This window comes from Buteo buteo, chromosome 3, assembly GCF_964188355.1.
Source record: "Buteo buteo chromosome 3, bButBut1.hap1.1, whole genome shotgun sequence".
NCBI lineage: Eukaryota > Metazoa > Chordata > Aves > Accipitriformes > Accipitridae > Buteo > Buteo buteo.
The window spans coordinates 55,187,973-55,206,071 of record NC_134173.1 but is presented as its reverse complement, the minus strand read 5'-3'; the positions used below and the strand labels follow the sequence as shown (position 1 = coordinate 55,206,071).

At 38.1% G+C, this 18,099-nt stretch overlaps 1 protein-coding gene across 1 annotated transcript in view; it reads left to right on the top strand.

Annotated features, from left to right (window-relative positions):
• Window positions 1-1,658: 1,658 nt before the first annotated feature.
• Window positions 1,659-18,099, top strand: part of RGS22 (regulator of G protein signaling 22) — a 63,632-nt gene continuing 47,191 nt past the window's right edge. The window contains exons 1-5 of the mRNA XM_075024373.1: window positions 1,659-1,683; window positions 2,336-2,364; window positions 5,617-5,679; window positions 13,837-14,058; window positions 17,838-17,923. Of these exons, the coding sequence (XP_074880474.1) occupies window positions 1,659-1,683; window positions 2,336-2,364; window positions 5,617-5,679; window positions 13,837-14,058; window positions 17,838-17,923 (425 nt within the window). The remainder of the gene's footprint in view (window positions 1,684-2,335; window positions 2,365-5,616; window positions 5,680-13,836; window positions 14,059-17,837; window positions 17,924-18,099) is intronic.

The following is an 18,099-nucleotide window of genomic DNA, read 5'->3' as shown; positions in this document are numbered from 1 at the left end:
AAGACCTAAGAGTTTTATACCAAAATATACCAGATGACAAAAGGAGAGAAAAAGGACTTCTATTTTTTTATTGATCCATTTCCAAACTTGAATTCTATCTAAGCTGACTTGTGGCTTCCACTTCTAATTAAAAAAAAGACGCATTCATCATGTTTCTGTTGTTTTTTCTACAAAAATTACAAGCAACTAGGGAAGTTTAGAAGAATGTTATACACCAAAGACTATGTCTAAACTTGCAATAGAAAGAAAAAGGGGCTGGGGGAAAAGGAGTGGAATGAACATTAGCTTAAATATTTGAAATCATATTAAGTAGTTTGGTTATGAGACAATGCAGTCTCATATATAATGCAGTGCAATTCTTCTACCTATTGGAAAGGTTTCACTTTACATTTTATGGCCTATCTTGTTATGCATATTTCTCTTACATATACCTTATGTATACCCATTTGAAATATTTCATAATCACAATAGAACACATCTTGATACATGGCACTAAGAAATTATGTGTTTAGGTGTATGCCGTTCAGTGTTAACCTACTGTTTGTCATGTCTTACTGAATAGAATTTGCATACAGAGAACTTAAGGGTAGTTAATACTTCATCAGAATACTGATCATACTATTTAAATTGTCCATAGCTCACTTAAGTTTGAATCTTTATATTGTATTCTTTGCTTCTGTTGAATATGCTTTTCACGTATATCAAATATTGCTGGGTGAAATGTGTATCTTGGCTATGATATTATTCAGCTTGTCTCTTAGGTCTTTGGAAATGTTGTTCTTCTCTTAAGTAAAAAAAAAAAAAAAAAGCATGCTAAAAAGCTAATCAGACAGCTAACTACATTCCGCCAAGACAATTAGAAGTAGTAATATTCTGGCATTTAGTAATTAGAGCAATGATTGTGGTGTTTGGTCAAGCATCCCCAGGAGTGGGAATGCACATCTGGACTAGAGGCCGCAAAATACAACATGTTTCTAGGATGAAGCCATTTTCCCTGCCTCTGATACTTGATTTGCTGCTTGTTCGACAGTCATCAGTTCCTGGACTTTAAGCTGTAGTCCCGGAGCGTGTGCATTTGTTGTTTTCACTTGATCACGGACTCCACCAAAGTCACGTATGAATTAAAATAAAACTTCTTTTCACAGCTGAAGAGTATGACTGGAGATACCATACTGTTCTGTGGAAGGGGGCACAAATGCTAGAGTTTGTTGGGAATGGGAAACTCGTGGTACATTTTGGGCACTTCCTGAGCACAGCTGATAGGACTAAGAGCTGCCTAGGTCAGTTGGGAAAAGAGCGTTCGATTTCATTTCTTGCTGCAAGTATCCTCAAATTCCTACTTCACAGGCATCTCTTTTGGGACCGTATCATCAACGTGCCTAATATCAGAGTCTGCTTCAGGGAGATTTGCACCCGCGGCAGAAGTATTTGCTCACCGCTCAGCTCATCCCGTGCATTGTTTGCAGTGCCATAGCAACCCTGCTTTGCTGGGAGCCACGCAGCAGAGCCAGCCGGCCCTGCTGCAGACCAGCAGGCCCCAGCCAGGCCCAGCACCTCTGCAGCTTCTCTTTCTGGTCTGCAGTCAAGGATTTCACCTTTGCAAATGAGGTCGTAAGCTTGCAGGGGTGGGTGCCGGCCCTTACGCATGTAAATCCAGGATGCAGTCGAAGAGGCTTACCACTGGTACGTAGTGCTTCCCACAGAGGGTGAGGGACTGAATCTGTGTCAGACGGGGGGTCTGACCCCAGAGTGGTTGTCTCACAGAGACAGTGATACAAAAGAGGGGGATTTCGAACAGCAAGGGTTAAACTTGCCCAGCAAAATTCATCAATCTGAAGAGACAACTTTACTCCCTTCAAATGGCATCACAAAAGAAGGACTATTCTCCTAGAATGAGTGAGATTTGGTTACTTGGGAACACCCACGATTACATTTTTTTTTAATTTTATCATGTGGTTCGTAATATTTGTTGTTCAAGGCTCCGAGAGTCTCATAAAAATCTGTATTTTCATTAACACCAGCAAGCCTCTAGTTATCAATTTTGCAGAGGAAAGCTGACAAGAAGTTGACTGATATGTGTGAGAAATAATCTAGTTAAAAAATACTTGAATTATATTTAAATCATTCTTGTGATAGTCAACATTTTTATGCGTGGGTCAACATTACTGCATGTTCTTAGGGTTTATTTTATTTCCTCAGGCTAAGTTATTTTATTTCAGAATATCCAGGAAAGTTGTCATGCCTCACTACTTTTTGTTTCTGTTCAGTAATTGTAGTTGAACAAGCTTGACTGCATTGCTTGGATAACATATGATATTTCATTTTTGTGTTTCAGAGCCTCCACGTATAACAGAAGAAGTGTTTGTAAGTATGCTATATAAGGCTTGATCATTCATTTTGTCATGCAACTGTAGAGGAAAAAAAACCAAAAAATGTTTTTGGAAACTGTTGTCTTGTTTCTCATTTCTTTCCTTTGTGTAAGTATAGAGTACTGAGTAATTTCTTACAATTTTCTCAGTCAAACAATTTTCTCAGTAACAGGAAACTAGGGAGAATAAAGATAGAAATGGAAAGGAAAGTTAAATAGGATGAAGGAAGGAAACAATCAGCTGGAAGGTTCAACATGACAGGTTTAAAAATCTTCTCCTTACTTTACCTTTTCTGCCCTTTGCTGATAGTTTGTTGTAGGATTTCCCTGATGTTTCTCTTCTCATTTGAAAGGTATATATGTTTGTCTATTACCTCATATGAAATGACACCTTAAATCTTGCAGCTTAGGTAACATTTGCCTCTTCCCCATTTTGGATGCCTTTGGAACTGTGTATTTTAATGTATAAATGTATTGCTATTCCTTTTGGGAGCCTCTAGATACTCTTATTTATACTGTTTATTATCATAAAAAGAATCAACGTGAATTCAGGCAGAGGAAAAATATACATAGTAGATATTTAGCATACATAAATATGTACATGAGAACATCTCTCAACAGCATATTTACATTGCATTAAACCTTGATTCTGCAGGCTACTTAATGTGACTAGACATGTCTGACTCCAGGTGAACTTCACACATGGACATCAAGCTGTCAGAGTTCTGTGTAGGATTGGGGTTTTATATTAACTTTAACTTTTGACATTTAAAGATGCCATTTATTATATATTTTTTCAAGAGTGGAGAGGTATTTATTATTTTAGTGGGTGCTACAATGTGAAATGCAAACCTTTCAAGATGGTGTCACTTTGACCCACATTCAGCTTCTCCTTTGGTGTCTAACGATATTTCTGTGTTTCTGTACTTTTTCATGACGGCAGTAATAGAGAAAGCTATCAAATACTACAGATAGAAAGTCATTAGGTTTGTTTCCACAAAATATCTAAGAAATGGTTGTATACTATTGCCAAAATTATTTTAAAATTCCTTTCAATGTTAAAAGAGTGATAGAAATCAGGCCCTATTTGTACACAAATTGCATGAAGGCAAAACTGCAGTTTTCGACCAATTTTTAGCATATCTTGACCTCCAGTTGCAATAGTAAGGCAGCTTTTTCTAGTCATAATTTGGACTGTGCAGCAGGAAAGATGGTATGGGAAGAAATGAAACAAAATGCTTCCTGACACAAAAATCTAAGCTATAGTATTGTATATGCAACTTTATAACCTATAATGTGCAAATATGAAAGTGCAACTATGCTTAATGAAACTAAGGCTGACAACAAAAAAACCCTCACAAAACCAGAGGAAAGTATATTGTGTATAGATGCAGTAAGATCAGTAGTAGTAAAGCTTGTATTAATAAGATCATAAACATTTTATTGATTAATCAGCCACTGTGTTTACATTTCTTGCTGTTATATAGGACTACAGAGAATTATATCCTTGGCAAATTAAAAACATGTTACTGCATATTCTTAAAGAGCTTATACTTCAGCCAGTAATAAATGAATTGTTTTGAGTAAGTCCTTTGAAACAATAAAATATTTTCATGGGGTATTATTATATCTAGCCATCTTCGGATTCATCCTTATCAGTGTCAAATCTAATTGTGCATTGCCCAAACCAAACATGAGGCAGACTGCAGCTTGTTTCTAATGAATTTCTTTTGTTAATTGTGTTAACACTTGCTGAATTAAGATTTCTGGATCTGATTGATTGTCTAGTGACAATAGCGAGAGGATTTTCCATTGACTTAAAAAGGCTTTGGGTTAGACACTTTGGTAAGTTCTCCTACTTAATCGGTGCCCTAACAATCTCTAGGTCCATGGTACTGCAAGTGCATTGAACCATGGGCCTGTGATCCAAATAAAGCATGATCTCTGTAATGCAGAAAGCCTTGCTTTCAGTGTTGTCAGCGTTTTCCAGGAATGAGTGTGAGCTAACTTGCCTGTCCTGTATCAGTCACAACAGCAGCAACCACAAGTGCTAAGGAACAAATGTTGGCAGACTAAGGCTGGGCAAACACCATTAGGTCTGGTTCTGACTTGATGTGCAGCACATAGGGGCCTTTCTCAGTTCATGTTAAAGTACATTAGCTCAAGATTTCTTCCTTACCTGAGTACAAGCTGTCTCTGTTTAAGTTGGACACTGTGGGGTTTGGATCAAGATACTGTCTGCCTACAAGTGATACCACATACACTGTGCATAATCTCTCTTTAATGCTACTCCTCACTAGTGCATTTCAATGCTATGAACTTAAGAAAGAGAAAAAAGATCTGTGTCACAAGACCTTTGCTGATATTGGCAAATATATTTGATTTAGATGCATTCTCCTTGCATTGCAAGGCAGAAATAGCAGAATATTCAAGAAACTGAAAACTATTAAAATCTGTTTAGGAGTCTTCATTATATTGAAGACAGATTTTGAAGACCAATGGAATAATGTTCTACTTTTACCTTCTATTGAGTTGAAATGGGGGTGGTGGTGGTGGTATTGATTACAGTAGAAGTAAGATTAGGATCCATACCTATGGATTTGTCAACAGCAAAAAAAATAATTTCTATTCTACAGTTTTTGAGTCTTGTTAGCAGGATTTAAAATGCAGGGATCAGAAAGGGTACAAAAACACCTGCAGATGCAGTCTTCACTTCTGATGAGGTCAACAGGAAGCCTCCCAGTTTTGTCAGATTCAAACTATTCCATACACTGCTTGCTTGGTGAGCCAAATTATAGATCAGCGAACTCCCTTTTATTCCCCAAACATCTCCCAAAACATCCCCAAGCAGCAGTGTGGGTGCAGAAGCAGGCTCTGGTGAACTTTTATACTCCCCTTCTTCCCAGATGTGAGAGAAAAAGGTATAATGTGGGGAATTTCTAGACCGTTAGCTTATGCACATTTTTTCAAAAGAAAACATGTGGATTTCAGCATTTAGAAGCTGTTGGGCTTATGAAGGCTTTATCTGTAAATTTATTGGCAAAGGATTTACCTTCATGTGTGTTTTTTAAATTGCTAAGGACCTCAGCAGTGTGCAATGGCTAGAATGTAACAACGATGCAATGATTATATTCTCAAAAGTGGGAAATAACATTTTGCAAAAGTTTGCATGTCATATCTCATGGAAAAAGAATTGTTTGAAGCAATAGTTCATTCAAGCCTTGCTTTGTGGTTTTGTCTCTCTGTAGGAAGAATGCTTAGCCACAGATGATATGCTTGTGGACTACTTTAATGAATTTTTGAGTCTTCCAGTAAGTACCTTACAGAAATCCCTTGCAAAATACAAGAAACACCTTACTAAGTTTAATAGTAATGAAACCCAGCTTAGAACATTTTGTATTTTGTCACTGGGTAGTTAAATGGCTTTTACAATATGTCTGTATTTTAATGGTAGCAACTCTTATTGCTCCATGTTCTTATCAGTGTCAGGAAATATAACACAGTATCTGGACTTCTGTGGATAGATTTTCTCTTGCAAATTTATGTATTTAAATCGCAGTGCACCAAAATAATATGAATAGGAAAGGAAAAAGACACATAAATACTTATTTAAAAAGTATAAGGAGTCTACTTTTATTCCAGTATCATGATGTGCCAACATAACAAATGTTTGTCCTTTTACATTCTTCTGGTGATGCACTCAGTGATTAATAAACATTTTAGCTCAGGAACCAACTCTTTCTCTTCATGACTGTGAAGGTCTCGAAGTTGGCACTCCCCTCCTCTTCCTCTCCCATCTGCAGCTAGAAGGATGCAGCCTTACACTGTATTCTGTGTGCTGATCTGGTTGCAGTTAGACCACCATACCCAGTGCTCTATATTTAACCAGTTGCTCTATATTTTGCTCCTTTTCCCCATTAACTACCCTGCCTTCCCACAGTCTCATGAGAGTCACAGGTACTGTCCTGCTCCCTCAATATGGCAACCTCACCCAACTTCATCTTGGTAGTCTTGGGCCTGCCTGTCCCCATTCTCTCCATCCCCACACTGCAAGGTGGCACAGACCTTTCCACAGCATCGCTCATGGCTCCCATGGGATCTCCCAGCCAATCTACCCCAGAGCTGCCCCACAGCCTGTCCCCTTCCTAAAGCACTGTAGTCCAACAGGCTGCACTATGAGAACATATACCCCTTTCTGCAACTTGCTTGGTAGGAACCACTACCAGCATTAGGAAGGGGCAGGATATTTCTTGATGCTCCTTGGACCTAAGACTACGGTGCAGCCACTATTGGAATAAATTCAGTTATGATTCAGGCTTACCAAACTGAACTAGACATAGATGTGCTCTCTAAGTCACATCACAGATTTGTGTAAAAGTACACATAATGGGAGTTGCAGAACTAAGGATGGTAGAATGGGCTCCCTATGCCAATTTTTTTATCTTAAAATAGAATCTAGAGGTATTAACTCTATATAAGAGTGTGGGTTTTGTGCACAGCAGCAATACTGACTTCTCTCAGGACTCAGCCTTTACATGCTTTCAACACACTGCAACATTCCTAAGAATAATTTTTACAACACTAGGGAGACACAGATAGAAGAAAATGTGTGGTGAGAGGGCTGGTTTTTTTTCTCTTTCTATTTTTTTTTTCCCCTTCGCAGCTGCTTTAGGATATTTACCTAAATCCAAGCCTAACTATGTAGCTTTTAAATGCAGGCATCCTTCCATGTGTGAGATTGTTCTTAGCACAGGAATACCATCCTTCATGCCTTCGCTGCTTATTTGGAAACTATGCCTCAAGTTTTCCCCAAATCACAGAGGATGGAGCGGGTAAGAAGATCAGCCTGCTTAGTCTCTGGGTCTCCTTGGACATGCACAGATTTCAGGACTTCTATTAGAGGCCAAAATTCTCCTTGGCCTCAGAGGGCTCCACAGCCCGCAGTCCTGGCACAGCTCAGCAGCTCTGAACCATGGCGATTGTCCAGGCGCTCCTGACAGCTCTGGAAGCCCACAGAAAAGAGTTCACAGACACTCCTGAGTAAACACTGTTTTACACTAGTAATCTTGATAGGCTTCTAAGATGACAAATGGTCTCCTATATGTTTACATACCTTCATGAAAACAGATGCTCTATTAGCTATTTTTATCTGTAATGCTCTCATAATTGGTTTTATTTTCTCTTTGATCTTTTCCTGAGGATTTACCCTCTTCAGGATTAAGTTCTATTAATGCCTTGAGTTCTGTGGTTTGAATACCTTATATTCCCAATTTCCCCCTCCTTCTCAGAAGGCTTCTACTAAAACACTGCATTGAAATTTCCATTGCTTTATTCTTGTTGTGCTTATACACTGTTGCCTGGGAACAGTATTACCCAGGTGTGCTAGTAGTTAGGCAACAAGTTAAACTGAAAATATTGTGTGACTTGATACAAGAAATCAGGGGTAGCATATGCTTATTTTAAGAGACTACCTCTGCGTTGATTTATAACACACCACTAGTGTGTGGAAAATTGTATCACTGGGGACTTGCTATAGCAGTAGATTTTTTTTTTTCTTTGATTTACGGTATGTACTTTAAGTGATCCTGTTGTTATAATAATATTCAATATAATCTGACATGATGAATACCTAGGTATTCCAAAGATCTACATGGTGTAATGAAGGATGGTTTGTACAGAAAATATTTCTGAAAGATGAAATAATACAAAAACCTCGTGAGGGCACTTGTTGCCAGTAGTACAGTGATTTCACAGTAGCAGAAACCAATTACATGACATAAAAACGAGTTACACCTTCCGTAGTAACTAATCTAAAATGAAAGGTTTAAGAGAAACATTGGCCTGGATACATTTCCATTTCTAGCTGGTCAAGCATACCTAAATTCAAATCTTTGATCCATGTATTTAAAACATCCGAGAATATGTTTAGCTAGGAATGAAAATTGAGAAGTCAGAAATTGTCATCCAGCTCAGTGTTGGAGGCCTCAGTAAGAAAGCACAGTAATGTCAACTTGTTTCTCGTGCACTCTGCAAGTGCCTGCTAGTCATTCCACCCCAAGTCCATGCTGGGGCCTTACCCCTCATTTTCCAGTTACCAGTGATCCCGACGACTCCTCTGCAACCTCAAGGAGTTGCACTAGAGACAGAAGAGCTAAGTGCACCTCAGTTGAAGCATTCAGGAGATGACACTCTTGGTGGCGAGTCCCTGGTTGTGGGTTTCCCCTGTAGCCGAAAGCTAATAAGTGACCACAATTTTATCAGCTTCAGATTTGAAGGCTACTTCTTTTGAAAGTTCTCAATAGAAAAGCTCTCTACTGAGTAGTCTGGGATCCAGGACTTGGTGCAGGTGATGATTCTAAAACCAATTAAAGCCCAAGTAATAAAGTTTGTGCCAATCGGTCTTTCTGAAAACAGGATGGTCCTGAAAACCTAGTGCTGTCAAGAGTAAAAACAGGCCTGATCTACAAGCAGCAGATGATAGAGAGGGCAGAAAGCAAAAAGCAGTCCACTTTACTGCACAGTTCAGGCCCTTCTCTGTTTTGAAGATGGCTGTGAATAATTCAGTGCATTGATGCATCACCACATGAATTCAAGGCATCACCGCATGCTCTTTGGTTTCCTCTTGTCCAGGTGTGTGGAGGGAGGCTGCAGGTGCTGATACAACCTCCCTTAAAAAGGCTTTTACATCAGTAAGGCCCTACCTGCCTATTATGTTGAGACTTACCCAGGACTAAAACTTGCTTGATATCTTTGACATTCAAGGAAGAAAAGAAACATTCCTGACTTCCTTTCTCACTGATAGTGGGTTTACTCAAAATGTTCTTCTCTTCTCTCTTAATTAGATTGTGGTATATGATTGTGACTTGTGTCTTACTCATCAATGGAAGGGAAATCCTGGACTCATTAAAGTCAATGGGAGATTTGCCATTGACCATGTGCAGTGTGAATTTTCCAGGCACTTCATAGAGCTACTCAAATTCTCTTCTGTCTGGACTCTCACTGACATTTATTTATGATACACACATACCCGTCTTAAGGAAGTTTTGGCAAAACTCCTGGATGAGGTCTCTATTCATTCCCACCCTTTCAGGGCCTTAACCTAAAAGGCAGCCAAGCTGTAGTCATTCTGTTTCTCTTGGGATCAAACTACATTATTTGGGGTGGGATGTGGTGAGCATATTTACACATTTGTTAAGTGTATCTGAAGTTAAGTATATCTGAAAACTGTTAAGGCAGAGAACAGTGAGATTTATATGTCTGATATCCTGGCAACATGGTGATGGATGCTGTTTTGGTTTCTGTTTTGGGAGGACTGAGAGAAATTTGCCTTCCCTTTAGTTAAGTGTATAACTTTAGGTTTCAGAATTATGTATTCTATTTATTCTTCAACTGAAACCACATTCAATGTGCATTTGACAGCTAAGAAATTTCTTTGCTGTCAAAAATATACACGCAATTTTTCATTTATTTAATAGTATTGCTGTACCACAGTCTGAAAACAGCTTTTTGTTGTTTGCTTGGACATTTTTTCTGAAGCTGAGATTACTACACTGAGTTACATTGGTCATACGGGGTTCAAGGGGAGACTTGCCTGTGAGTGAAACAGTTTGCAAAGCCTGTAGACTTCTTATTTGTTGGTATTCTCAAGTCCTTGTTGATACTATTTATTGTGCTAAATTGATAATGTATGAATCCTAAGCTTCAAGGCTCCTGTCAAACGTGACTTATTTTTTCTTAACATCTTGAGGTATAATTTTGCTCTGGAGTTTTCCCTCTCTATCTTCAAAGGATCAAAATTTGGACCAACTAGAGAGAGAATGATACACTTAGTCTTTGGTTAGCGTAGTAAAAAGCCAAAGCACTTGCCAAATGTGGGGTAAGAAAGACATTTCTCAGTATATTAGATTGGCACACATAATTTTTTCCCCTTCCTTTATAGTGTAGGCTATCATCTACTCCTTAACATAGGCATCTTCACTGAAGAGATTCCTCGTTATTGCAATGACCTAGAATATTGGTGGTACCATAAACCTCCCTCATTATTGTCCTGTGAAACATTGTAGGATTTTACAGCACTTGGCTTCTGTGGGAAAGGTTTTAAGTTTGCTACAAAGTATTGAACAGGTTGGTGGTTTTTTTTTTGTTGTTTTTTTTTGTTTGTTTGGGTTTTTTTTTGTGGCTTGTACTGTGTGGGAATGGTTAGGTTGTGCATTTTGCTCCAAAGTTCCTCACATACTGAAAGGGGAAATGGATTGACTGATCCTCTCTCCTGTACTATAACTGGGAAAAATGTTTCCTACAAGAAATCAGGTTAATTTTTTTTTGTGTTCCCATTTGAATTTTGTCATAACATTATCACTCTTATTTTTGTGGTGGGGGATGAGTTAAGAAGGTCAGGACTTACCTCTTCTTTTATTATCCTTACAAAAACATTCTGATTTATCATTCTAGTTTTCTTAAGTAAGCAAGTGAAATAAGTTTCTCCAGAAAGCATATTTAACTATTCTAAAATGCTTTTATATGATAGTTTGATGAGCTCCTCTATCTGGTAGAATTTGGGATTTGTACAGAATCATAGATCACTCAGGCTGCAAGGGGGTTTGGGGAGGTCTGTAGTCCAGCTTCCTGCTCAAAGCAGGGTCAGTGCTTTAGTACTGAGACCAGATTTTCTGGGACTTTGTCCAGTTGGTCTTGAAAACCTCCAACAACTGATTCCATAGCCTGTCTGGACAGCCAGTGCTAATCATCCCACAATTACCTTTTTTCTTATATCTGAGACATCTGTTGTTTCAGTGTACGACCATGGTCTCTTTCACTCCCACCATGCACCTCCGTGAAAAGCCTGGCTCTACCTTCTCAGTAACCTCCTGTAAGTACTGTAAGGCTGCTGCTAGGTCCTCCCAGAGCTGTCTCTTCTTCAGGCTAAACAAGCCCGTTTCCCTTAGCCTCTCCTCACAGGGCAAGGTCTCCAGCCTCTGACCATCTCAGTGGTCTTCTGCTGGACTCACTCAAATATATGAACATTCTTTTTGTACTGGGGACCCAAAACTGGATGCAGTATTCCAGATGTAGTCTTACTAGTGTCGGGTAAAGAGGATTACTGGCTACTCTCTGACTGATACAGGAAGTATGCGTGCCTCTTGATATTCTTGGGGATAGGTAACTACATCTTGGTCCAAACCCCAAAAGTCTGGACTAGAACCACCTTTTTCAGTCAAGTATGTATTGTATGAAGCCTTAATCTTCTTATCCCCTCAGTGTATGTTCTTTTGTTTCATTAGTATATTTGTCTTCTAAATGATTTGTATTCAGACTCCTAAAATAGCAATACACTTTACATTTTAAAAATTGTCACTAGCTTCTGTTTCATTACATTAAAGTTGCCGTATGTTTTCTGTTCAGTTAATTAAAATATGCACTGAAAAACCTAGATCTAGAGTAAGTTACAAAGGATTAAGTAAAAGTAGATGTGTGTGATAAGCTAATGTTGTCTTCGCTTAGTTTTCAAGTTGAACAACATGGAACTGAAATAATCTGGTCATGTCTAATCACGTAGCCCTATATTATGGAATTTGCACTCTGTTTGCTTTTTTTCCACAAGCAAGAGCATTTCAAACCCCAAGAGACCGAAGCACCTTGTTTTTTTAGTGTACTTTCTTCTGTTGCTTTTTTTAAAAACATGGAAAAATAAATAAGGAATAATATATTTGGAGGTTATTAAGGTTGCACAGCTAGTCACTTAAAAGCTGGTAGCAGCCCAAATTAAGTTTGAAAGTAAATGAAATGTACACATTGCAAACTGGGAGAAGGTCTGAATGAAGTATAGAGAAATCTACTACACATAAAAGGCTCTTTAAAATGCGGTTCAGTACATCTGGAGAAAACCCACTAAAATCTGCAGAGTACCCTGGAGAAAATTAATGCTGAAAGAGGCACAAGGTGTCAGAGAACAAAAACCAAGCTGTGATTTCAACTGCAGTTAGGTAACTAAACAGACTAATGCAGTTCTGTGCATGGCTCTGAGCAGTGACAGTCTGATGTCATAGGCACTAGTCATACACTTAAAGGTCTCACACGCTACTTGCTTTGCCAGGCTGAGCCTCCACACATTATGGGATAAGTAGGGAATGTTGTAACCACATGTTGCAGCCACGTGGTTTGATCCTGGGCATTGCTCTATAAGACCTTGATCAACAAGGAGGCTTCAAACAGAAGCAACAAAATAGCTAACACTGATGTGGTTACTTTGGACTTCTATAGGTGTGAAGAATAATAAAATTGGTCTGTAATGTATTTCTATATTATATGTAGCATGTATTCAGTTTATGTAGTATGTGTATGAATTTTATCTATGTATGTATATATGTGATATATGAAAAAGTTCAAGGAAATGAAAAATACAGTGCTGGAAAAAATAAAATAATCTTATTAAGTGCAGGGGAACGACAACTGTACGAACACCAGGTGGGATCCTGTCTGTAACAAAGCCAAAAAGAATTTTGGCACTGGGTCTGGATATGGCCAAGATTTTCTTCAGTTCTTAAACACAACATGCCTTCTTTTCTTCCAGCTCAGTGTGGAGATGCTTATATGCTCTGGCTGTATATAATCTCATATTCATAACTGTCTTGGTAATCCCCCATTACTTGTGTAAGATCCATCCATATTTTCCCTCTTCATTTCAAGTTAGAGAATTTGAAAGATAGTCTTTTAGGGAAATACCTAATACCAGAGCTCAAAAGATGAAACATGGCTCTGTTTTAATGTGTACACATGTAGTGGTTTTTTTGGAGTTGATAAAAGTTACAATTACATAGCTGAAGTTGAAGTTTGGTCTACCTCATGTATTATACAGTATCTGACTGAATTAGTGAGGTATAATAAAACTTACTACAGGCCATAGGTTTTGGTAGGTGTTTGACCTACAAGTAACAATATGGTGAAAAGCCTTTCCTACGTATGGAAATCTTCAGATTCATCCTCCTCAAATGCAACCCATATTTAAAAGGTCAGCTTCATTGCTATTCTTTTCAAGCCTTGATTGCTTGTGGTAATGAATGGGAGAACAATGCTGGAGATGTGATCCTGTAGGTAAGTAGTCCTCTGCAGAACAGTTACTAAAGTCACTGTAAATTATATATTCTAGACATCTGTATACTGGATCTATTATTTGCATGTGAAAAAGAATGGTCTGTGATCTAGAATGAGTTAAATTCTTGACAATTAAGCATAGCTGAAACAAAAAGTACAATTGCTTTGGAAAGCTATACAGCGAAGAGACTAATGAACAAGAATACAGAAAAATTACTATTCCAGGCCCTGAACATAAACTTCAGCAGGCAAGAGAAAGAAGCCTTGTAATACCAGCTTGCATTCTGTAGGATGCTTCTATACTTTAAAAAGTAACTTTCTTAAATGAAAGCGTTCCCTTATTACAATGCTATAAACTTTCCAAACTTCTTTTGTAGACTTTTGCCCAGCCGGTTAAGTTTAACTCTGACTTTGGGGTTTTTGAAGTAGTTAATGATGCCCCACAATGCCTGGAAAGCCAGCTGAAAAAAATTCTACATGATCAGAAACCTCCAAACCCCATTTATGATGTTCTAAGGAAAGCAAAGAATGACGGGCAGCTCTCCAAAATGCGCAGCGCTTCTCCAACCTTCAATATTGATCCAAATTACAACACTATGGTAAGCATCTTATAGCCCCTGAGTTTATATTTAGATCTTACTGTAGAGATACTGGCAGTAGTTATTGTTGTATTTGGCTTGGTAGCTTGGGAAAAATGTTAATTTATGTTAGGAAAACATAACGATGGGCCAAATTATGCCCTGCAACACACATGTGTCTAGCAGACAAGTGAATGGAATTACAGATGTACATCCTGTAGCACAAAATTTTGAAGATTCTGCAGGGCAGGATTCAGTTGTGTGGTCTGAATACTTTTTAATATTAAAAGAAAAAATATTATGACAACAGTTACTTTACTAGTGATCCCTGGAATGTGCAAATTGACTGAAACTAATGCATCTCAGTCTTTCCTTATTAATTAATTTCCTTGTGTGGCTATGAGCTCATCTGTGGTCTGGCAACACATAAGTCTCTCTTCCATTAATTCCCAAAGGATTTACATGGTTAGCATCAATTGAAATGGCCAGAGAAAATAATCTTTGGCAACAAGAAAACTAAATTAATGGAAAGATAGGTTGGATTTTAGAAAAAAAATCTTGTATCAGACACTATCAATTTTGGTATTCTTACCTGTTTACTTTCAAGGCTTTCTTCAGCACCAAATTAGGCAGGTTAAAATCAGGAGTTGAAGCACCGTATGCACCTAAGAGAATACAAGACAGTATAATTTGTTGTGGGAGTTTACCTTTAAACAACAGCTTTGGAGGAGAAAAAATATTTCACCGGGATACTTGGTTTATTCCTTTCCTGCTTACTTTGCATTGGTGTGACTGATGTGACTTCAGTTCATTTCATTCAAGGCCAGTCTAAGGTCTTGCTACATTTTTAGAGGCGGCTGCTCTAAATTATGTCATAGCTGGAAAGCTGAGAGAAAAGCAGGGAGTTGTAACAGACTGCTGCTTTGCCCAGTATAAGCGTAATGATTTTCAGAAAGGAAAACAGTGTTGAGAGGTCAAAAGGCAATGTTATTTAACAAAATGATAGTAATGTGGGATTGCAATTATCTGCATTTAAACTGGACAAATGCTGCAATACGACAAGGCTCACAGACATCCCTACCACGTTAAATAATTATTTTCACAAATACTTTGCTTGAGAGCACAAAAGCAGAAGAGCTATTCTCAATTTCTTATTTGCTCTCAGGATTCAACTGAGGAAATGTTGTGTGCTTGTACAAGTGTGGCTAACACTGCTCTCTGGGATAACCTCACATCATTGCAACTGTAGGTGGCCTTACTTGACAAGTTCAAAGCCATTTCACTATTACTTACATCTTTCATGTGGTTTGGAGCAACAGACCTTCTGTATTATTTAAGAATACGTTTCTTTCTCTGGGCCATTTTCCATAGATAGGAAGCATTATGGCCTTTTGAGGAGCAGTATGCCTCGATACACTTTCTTCACCTTTTGTGGGGAAAGGTGATGTTTCTTCTCATTTTTGACTCCTCCTTTACTGGACAGGTAACACAGATGCCTCATCTAGTTCAGCTTGGCATCTCAAGGCTGAGCTGGAACAAAATGGCCTGCAAAACAGCATGCCAAAAATTGTTATTGCAACTACACAAAGTGAAGGAGTCTGCTCCATTCATTGTCCTACACTATGAACCAGAAGAAGTCAACCCAGACCAAATGCATCAAGCAGTTCAGTTCAAACAGAATTTGATCTTTCAGGCATCGGGTGATGCTGCCTCCTTTGTTTTGATTGCTTTCTTCACACTGACTGAAGAGATTGACAGTTGCTTTGAATGTTACATTGCTACAAAAAGTCACCTGGAGTGACCATCACTGGCACATTACTAATGAAAATGAGTTATGATTGGAGAATCCTAGTAGGCCTTTCAGGCTACAACCTGAATTTAAACACATTTCGCCTAAGAAATACTTCCAGTGGTATTTTTCCTCTGTATTTTACTTCCCCCTCAGACTGTTACAAGTTTACATATTCTCTGCATGTGTGCATGCACACTTGCAAATTATTGATACAGAGGTAAGTATCTTCTTATCAATAGTCAAAATCAACTTGGTGTAAAATATATTAAGACAGACACCTGTGGAATTGGGTAGAATTGATTACAGCTATGGAAAGAAACTGGCTGGCATCCCACATACCTTACTTCAGAGAAACCCCAGTTCAGCAAAGCACTTAAGTATGTGTTTAACTTTAATCAAGGGAAGTTAAACACATGCTTAAACTTAAACACGTGCTAAAAGCTTTGCTGGATTAGGTCCCAGCAAGGCCTAAGGCTGACTGGGTAAGGAAGCTAACCAAGGTAACAAAACCCATCAGATTAAATGTAGCATCTTTCTCTGGGGAAGGGGAAAGCATAGAGATTCTTTCCTTTATGATAGTATCTATAATTTTGTGTACCAACCATGTACAGACGTGAACATATTATGAATCACTCAGATAAAAAACTGGGCTGTGAGTCAGTAAATACATAAATATTAAAAGCCAAAATAAAGAGACAATCTTCTGTATTTCAAAAAAGCTTGTCAGTTACCAAAAAGAGGCATACACTGTGTGGTTGGGAGTAATTAGTCTTCATCTCCACAAATTACATTGTATGAGCCACTGCCAACATAAGCTTTCCATATTTTGAAATATTTTCTTCTCTCTAAATGAAACCACCCACTTTCTGAGTAATTCAGATTTTTTTAATCCTCTACAGATATATATGAGGCAGAAATAACCCTTGTCCCCAGTGGAATATTAGCTCATGGAAAGAAAATTTAAAATGTAATCTACATTAACTGATTATTTGATATAGCAAGTAGCATCCATCTTTGCCCAAACTTCACCTGTTTTATGGACAAGGGAAGCTGCTGCATTCTTCCAAATCATCAGTCTCACCTTCACTAAAAGGAAAAATGCACCTCAGATAAATAAAACATGTCATCCCCTAAGAGTGGAAAAAGTATGCTCTTAAAAAAAATATTAAAAAGTGTGCTGTGTGTCATTTCTAAGGGAAACAGCTATGGATCACTGTGGCCCATAGTCAGAAATCTTGCTCTCTGTGCAAGACCCCAGGCATAGTTTTTTGGTTAGCTGGCTCTGGGTAGCTCACTGCTCAACATCTCCCTTTCACTCCTCAAACCACTCTTTGGAAGCACCTCCCTTTCTGCTTTCATGATGCATTGAGGCTTAGACCACCTGAGCAGAAATCTGTTAGGGGCCCAATTCATAATGCACTTAGGCTTCCACTATGAGTTGCTGTGTGCAATGCAGTTTTGCAATGCTCCAACATAAAAGTGGGAAAACTGATAAATGATTGGCTTTTTATTTGTTCGATTTTGTTTTTAATATCCACAGGTGTCTCATTCTGGGAGTATAATTTAATTTAAGTGTTCCTTATTCTTCAAATTCTTGAGGAAAAATATAATAGTGATTATTTATAAAATGTGATAAAGTCAGAAAAATAAGCAATTTCCTATTGCAGAAAATTTATGAGCATCTAATTTGCATTTGTTATTGTACAGTAAAAGCATGATTCATACACACATTATTTCTGAAGAAAAACCACCCATGATTTGTTAAAAAAGTTGTACTTTTACAGGTGAAATCAGATTTTGAGCTTTTTAGCTGTTAATAGGAAAGTAAATGAACTCAATTGTCCCAGCATGATTAAGGCTAAACTGGATAACAAAGGTGATGTTCACTGTATATTTGTCTTCCTGAGACAATGCTTCTGTAGAAAGGGGATGGAGAGGATCAGTTACACGGCAAACGAAAGAAGAAAGTCAAGAATACTGCAAATATTTGGCATTTCTTTTTTAATAGTGTCTTGATCGAGAACAAGCAATTCAGTGGATTAAGAAAGAAAGGCTTCCAGCATTTCTAGAAAGTGACTGTTACTTTGAATACAGGTATTGCAATCTTTTATGCTGTGTGTCAGTTTTAAATTTGTACATTTTTCTCTTCTGTTTAATTCATCTTGACAGTACTCTCGATATGTTTTCTTCCATCTCTAGTTGTGTGTGTTTAATTTTAGCATTTTAGTGACCTGGATAAAGTAAAATCAGTGACTTTTTTTCACTCAGCA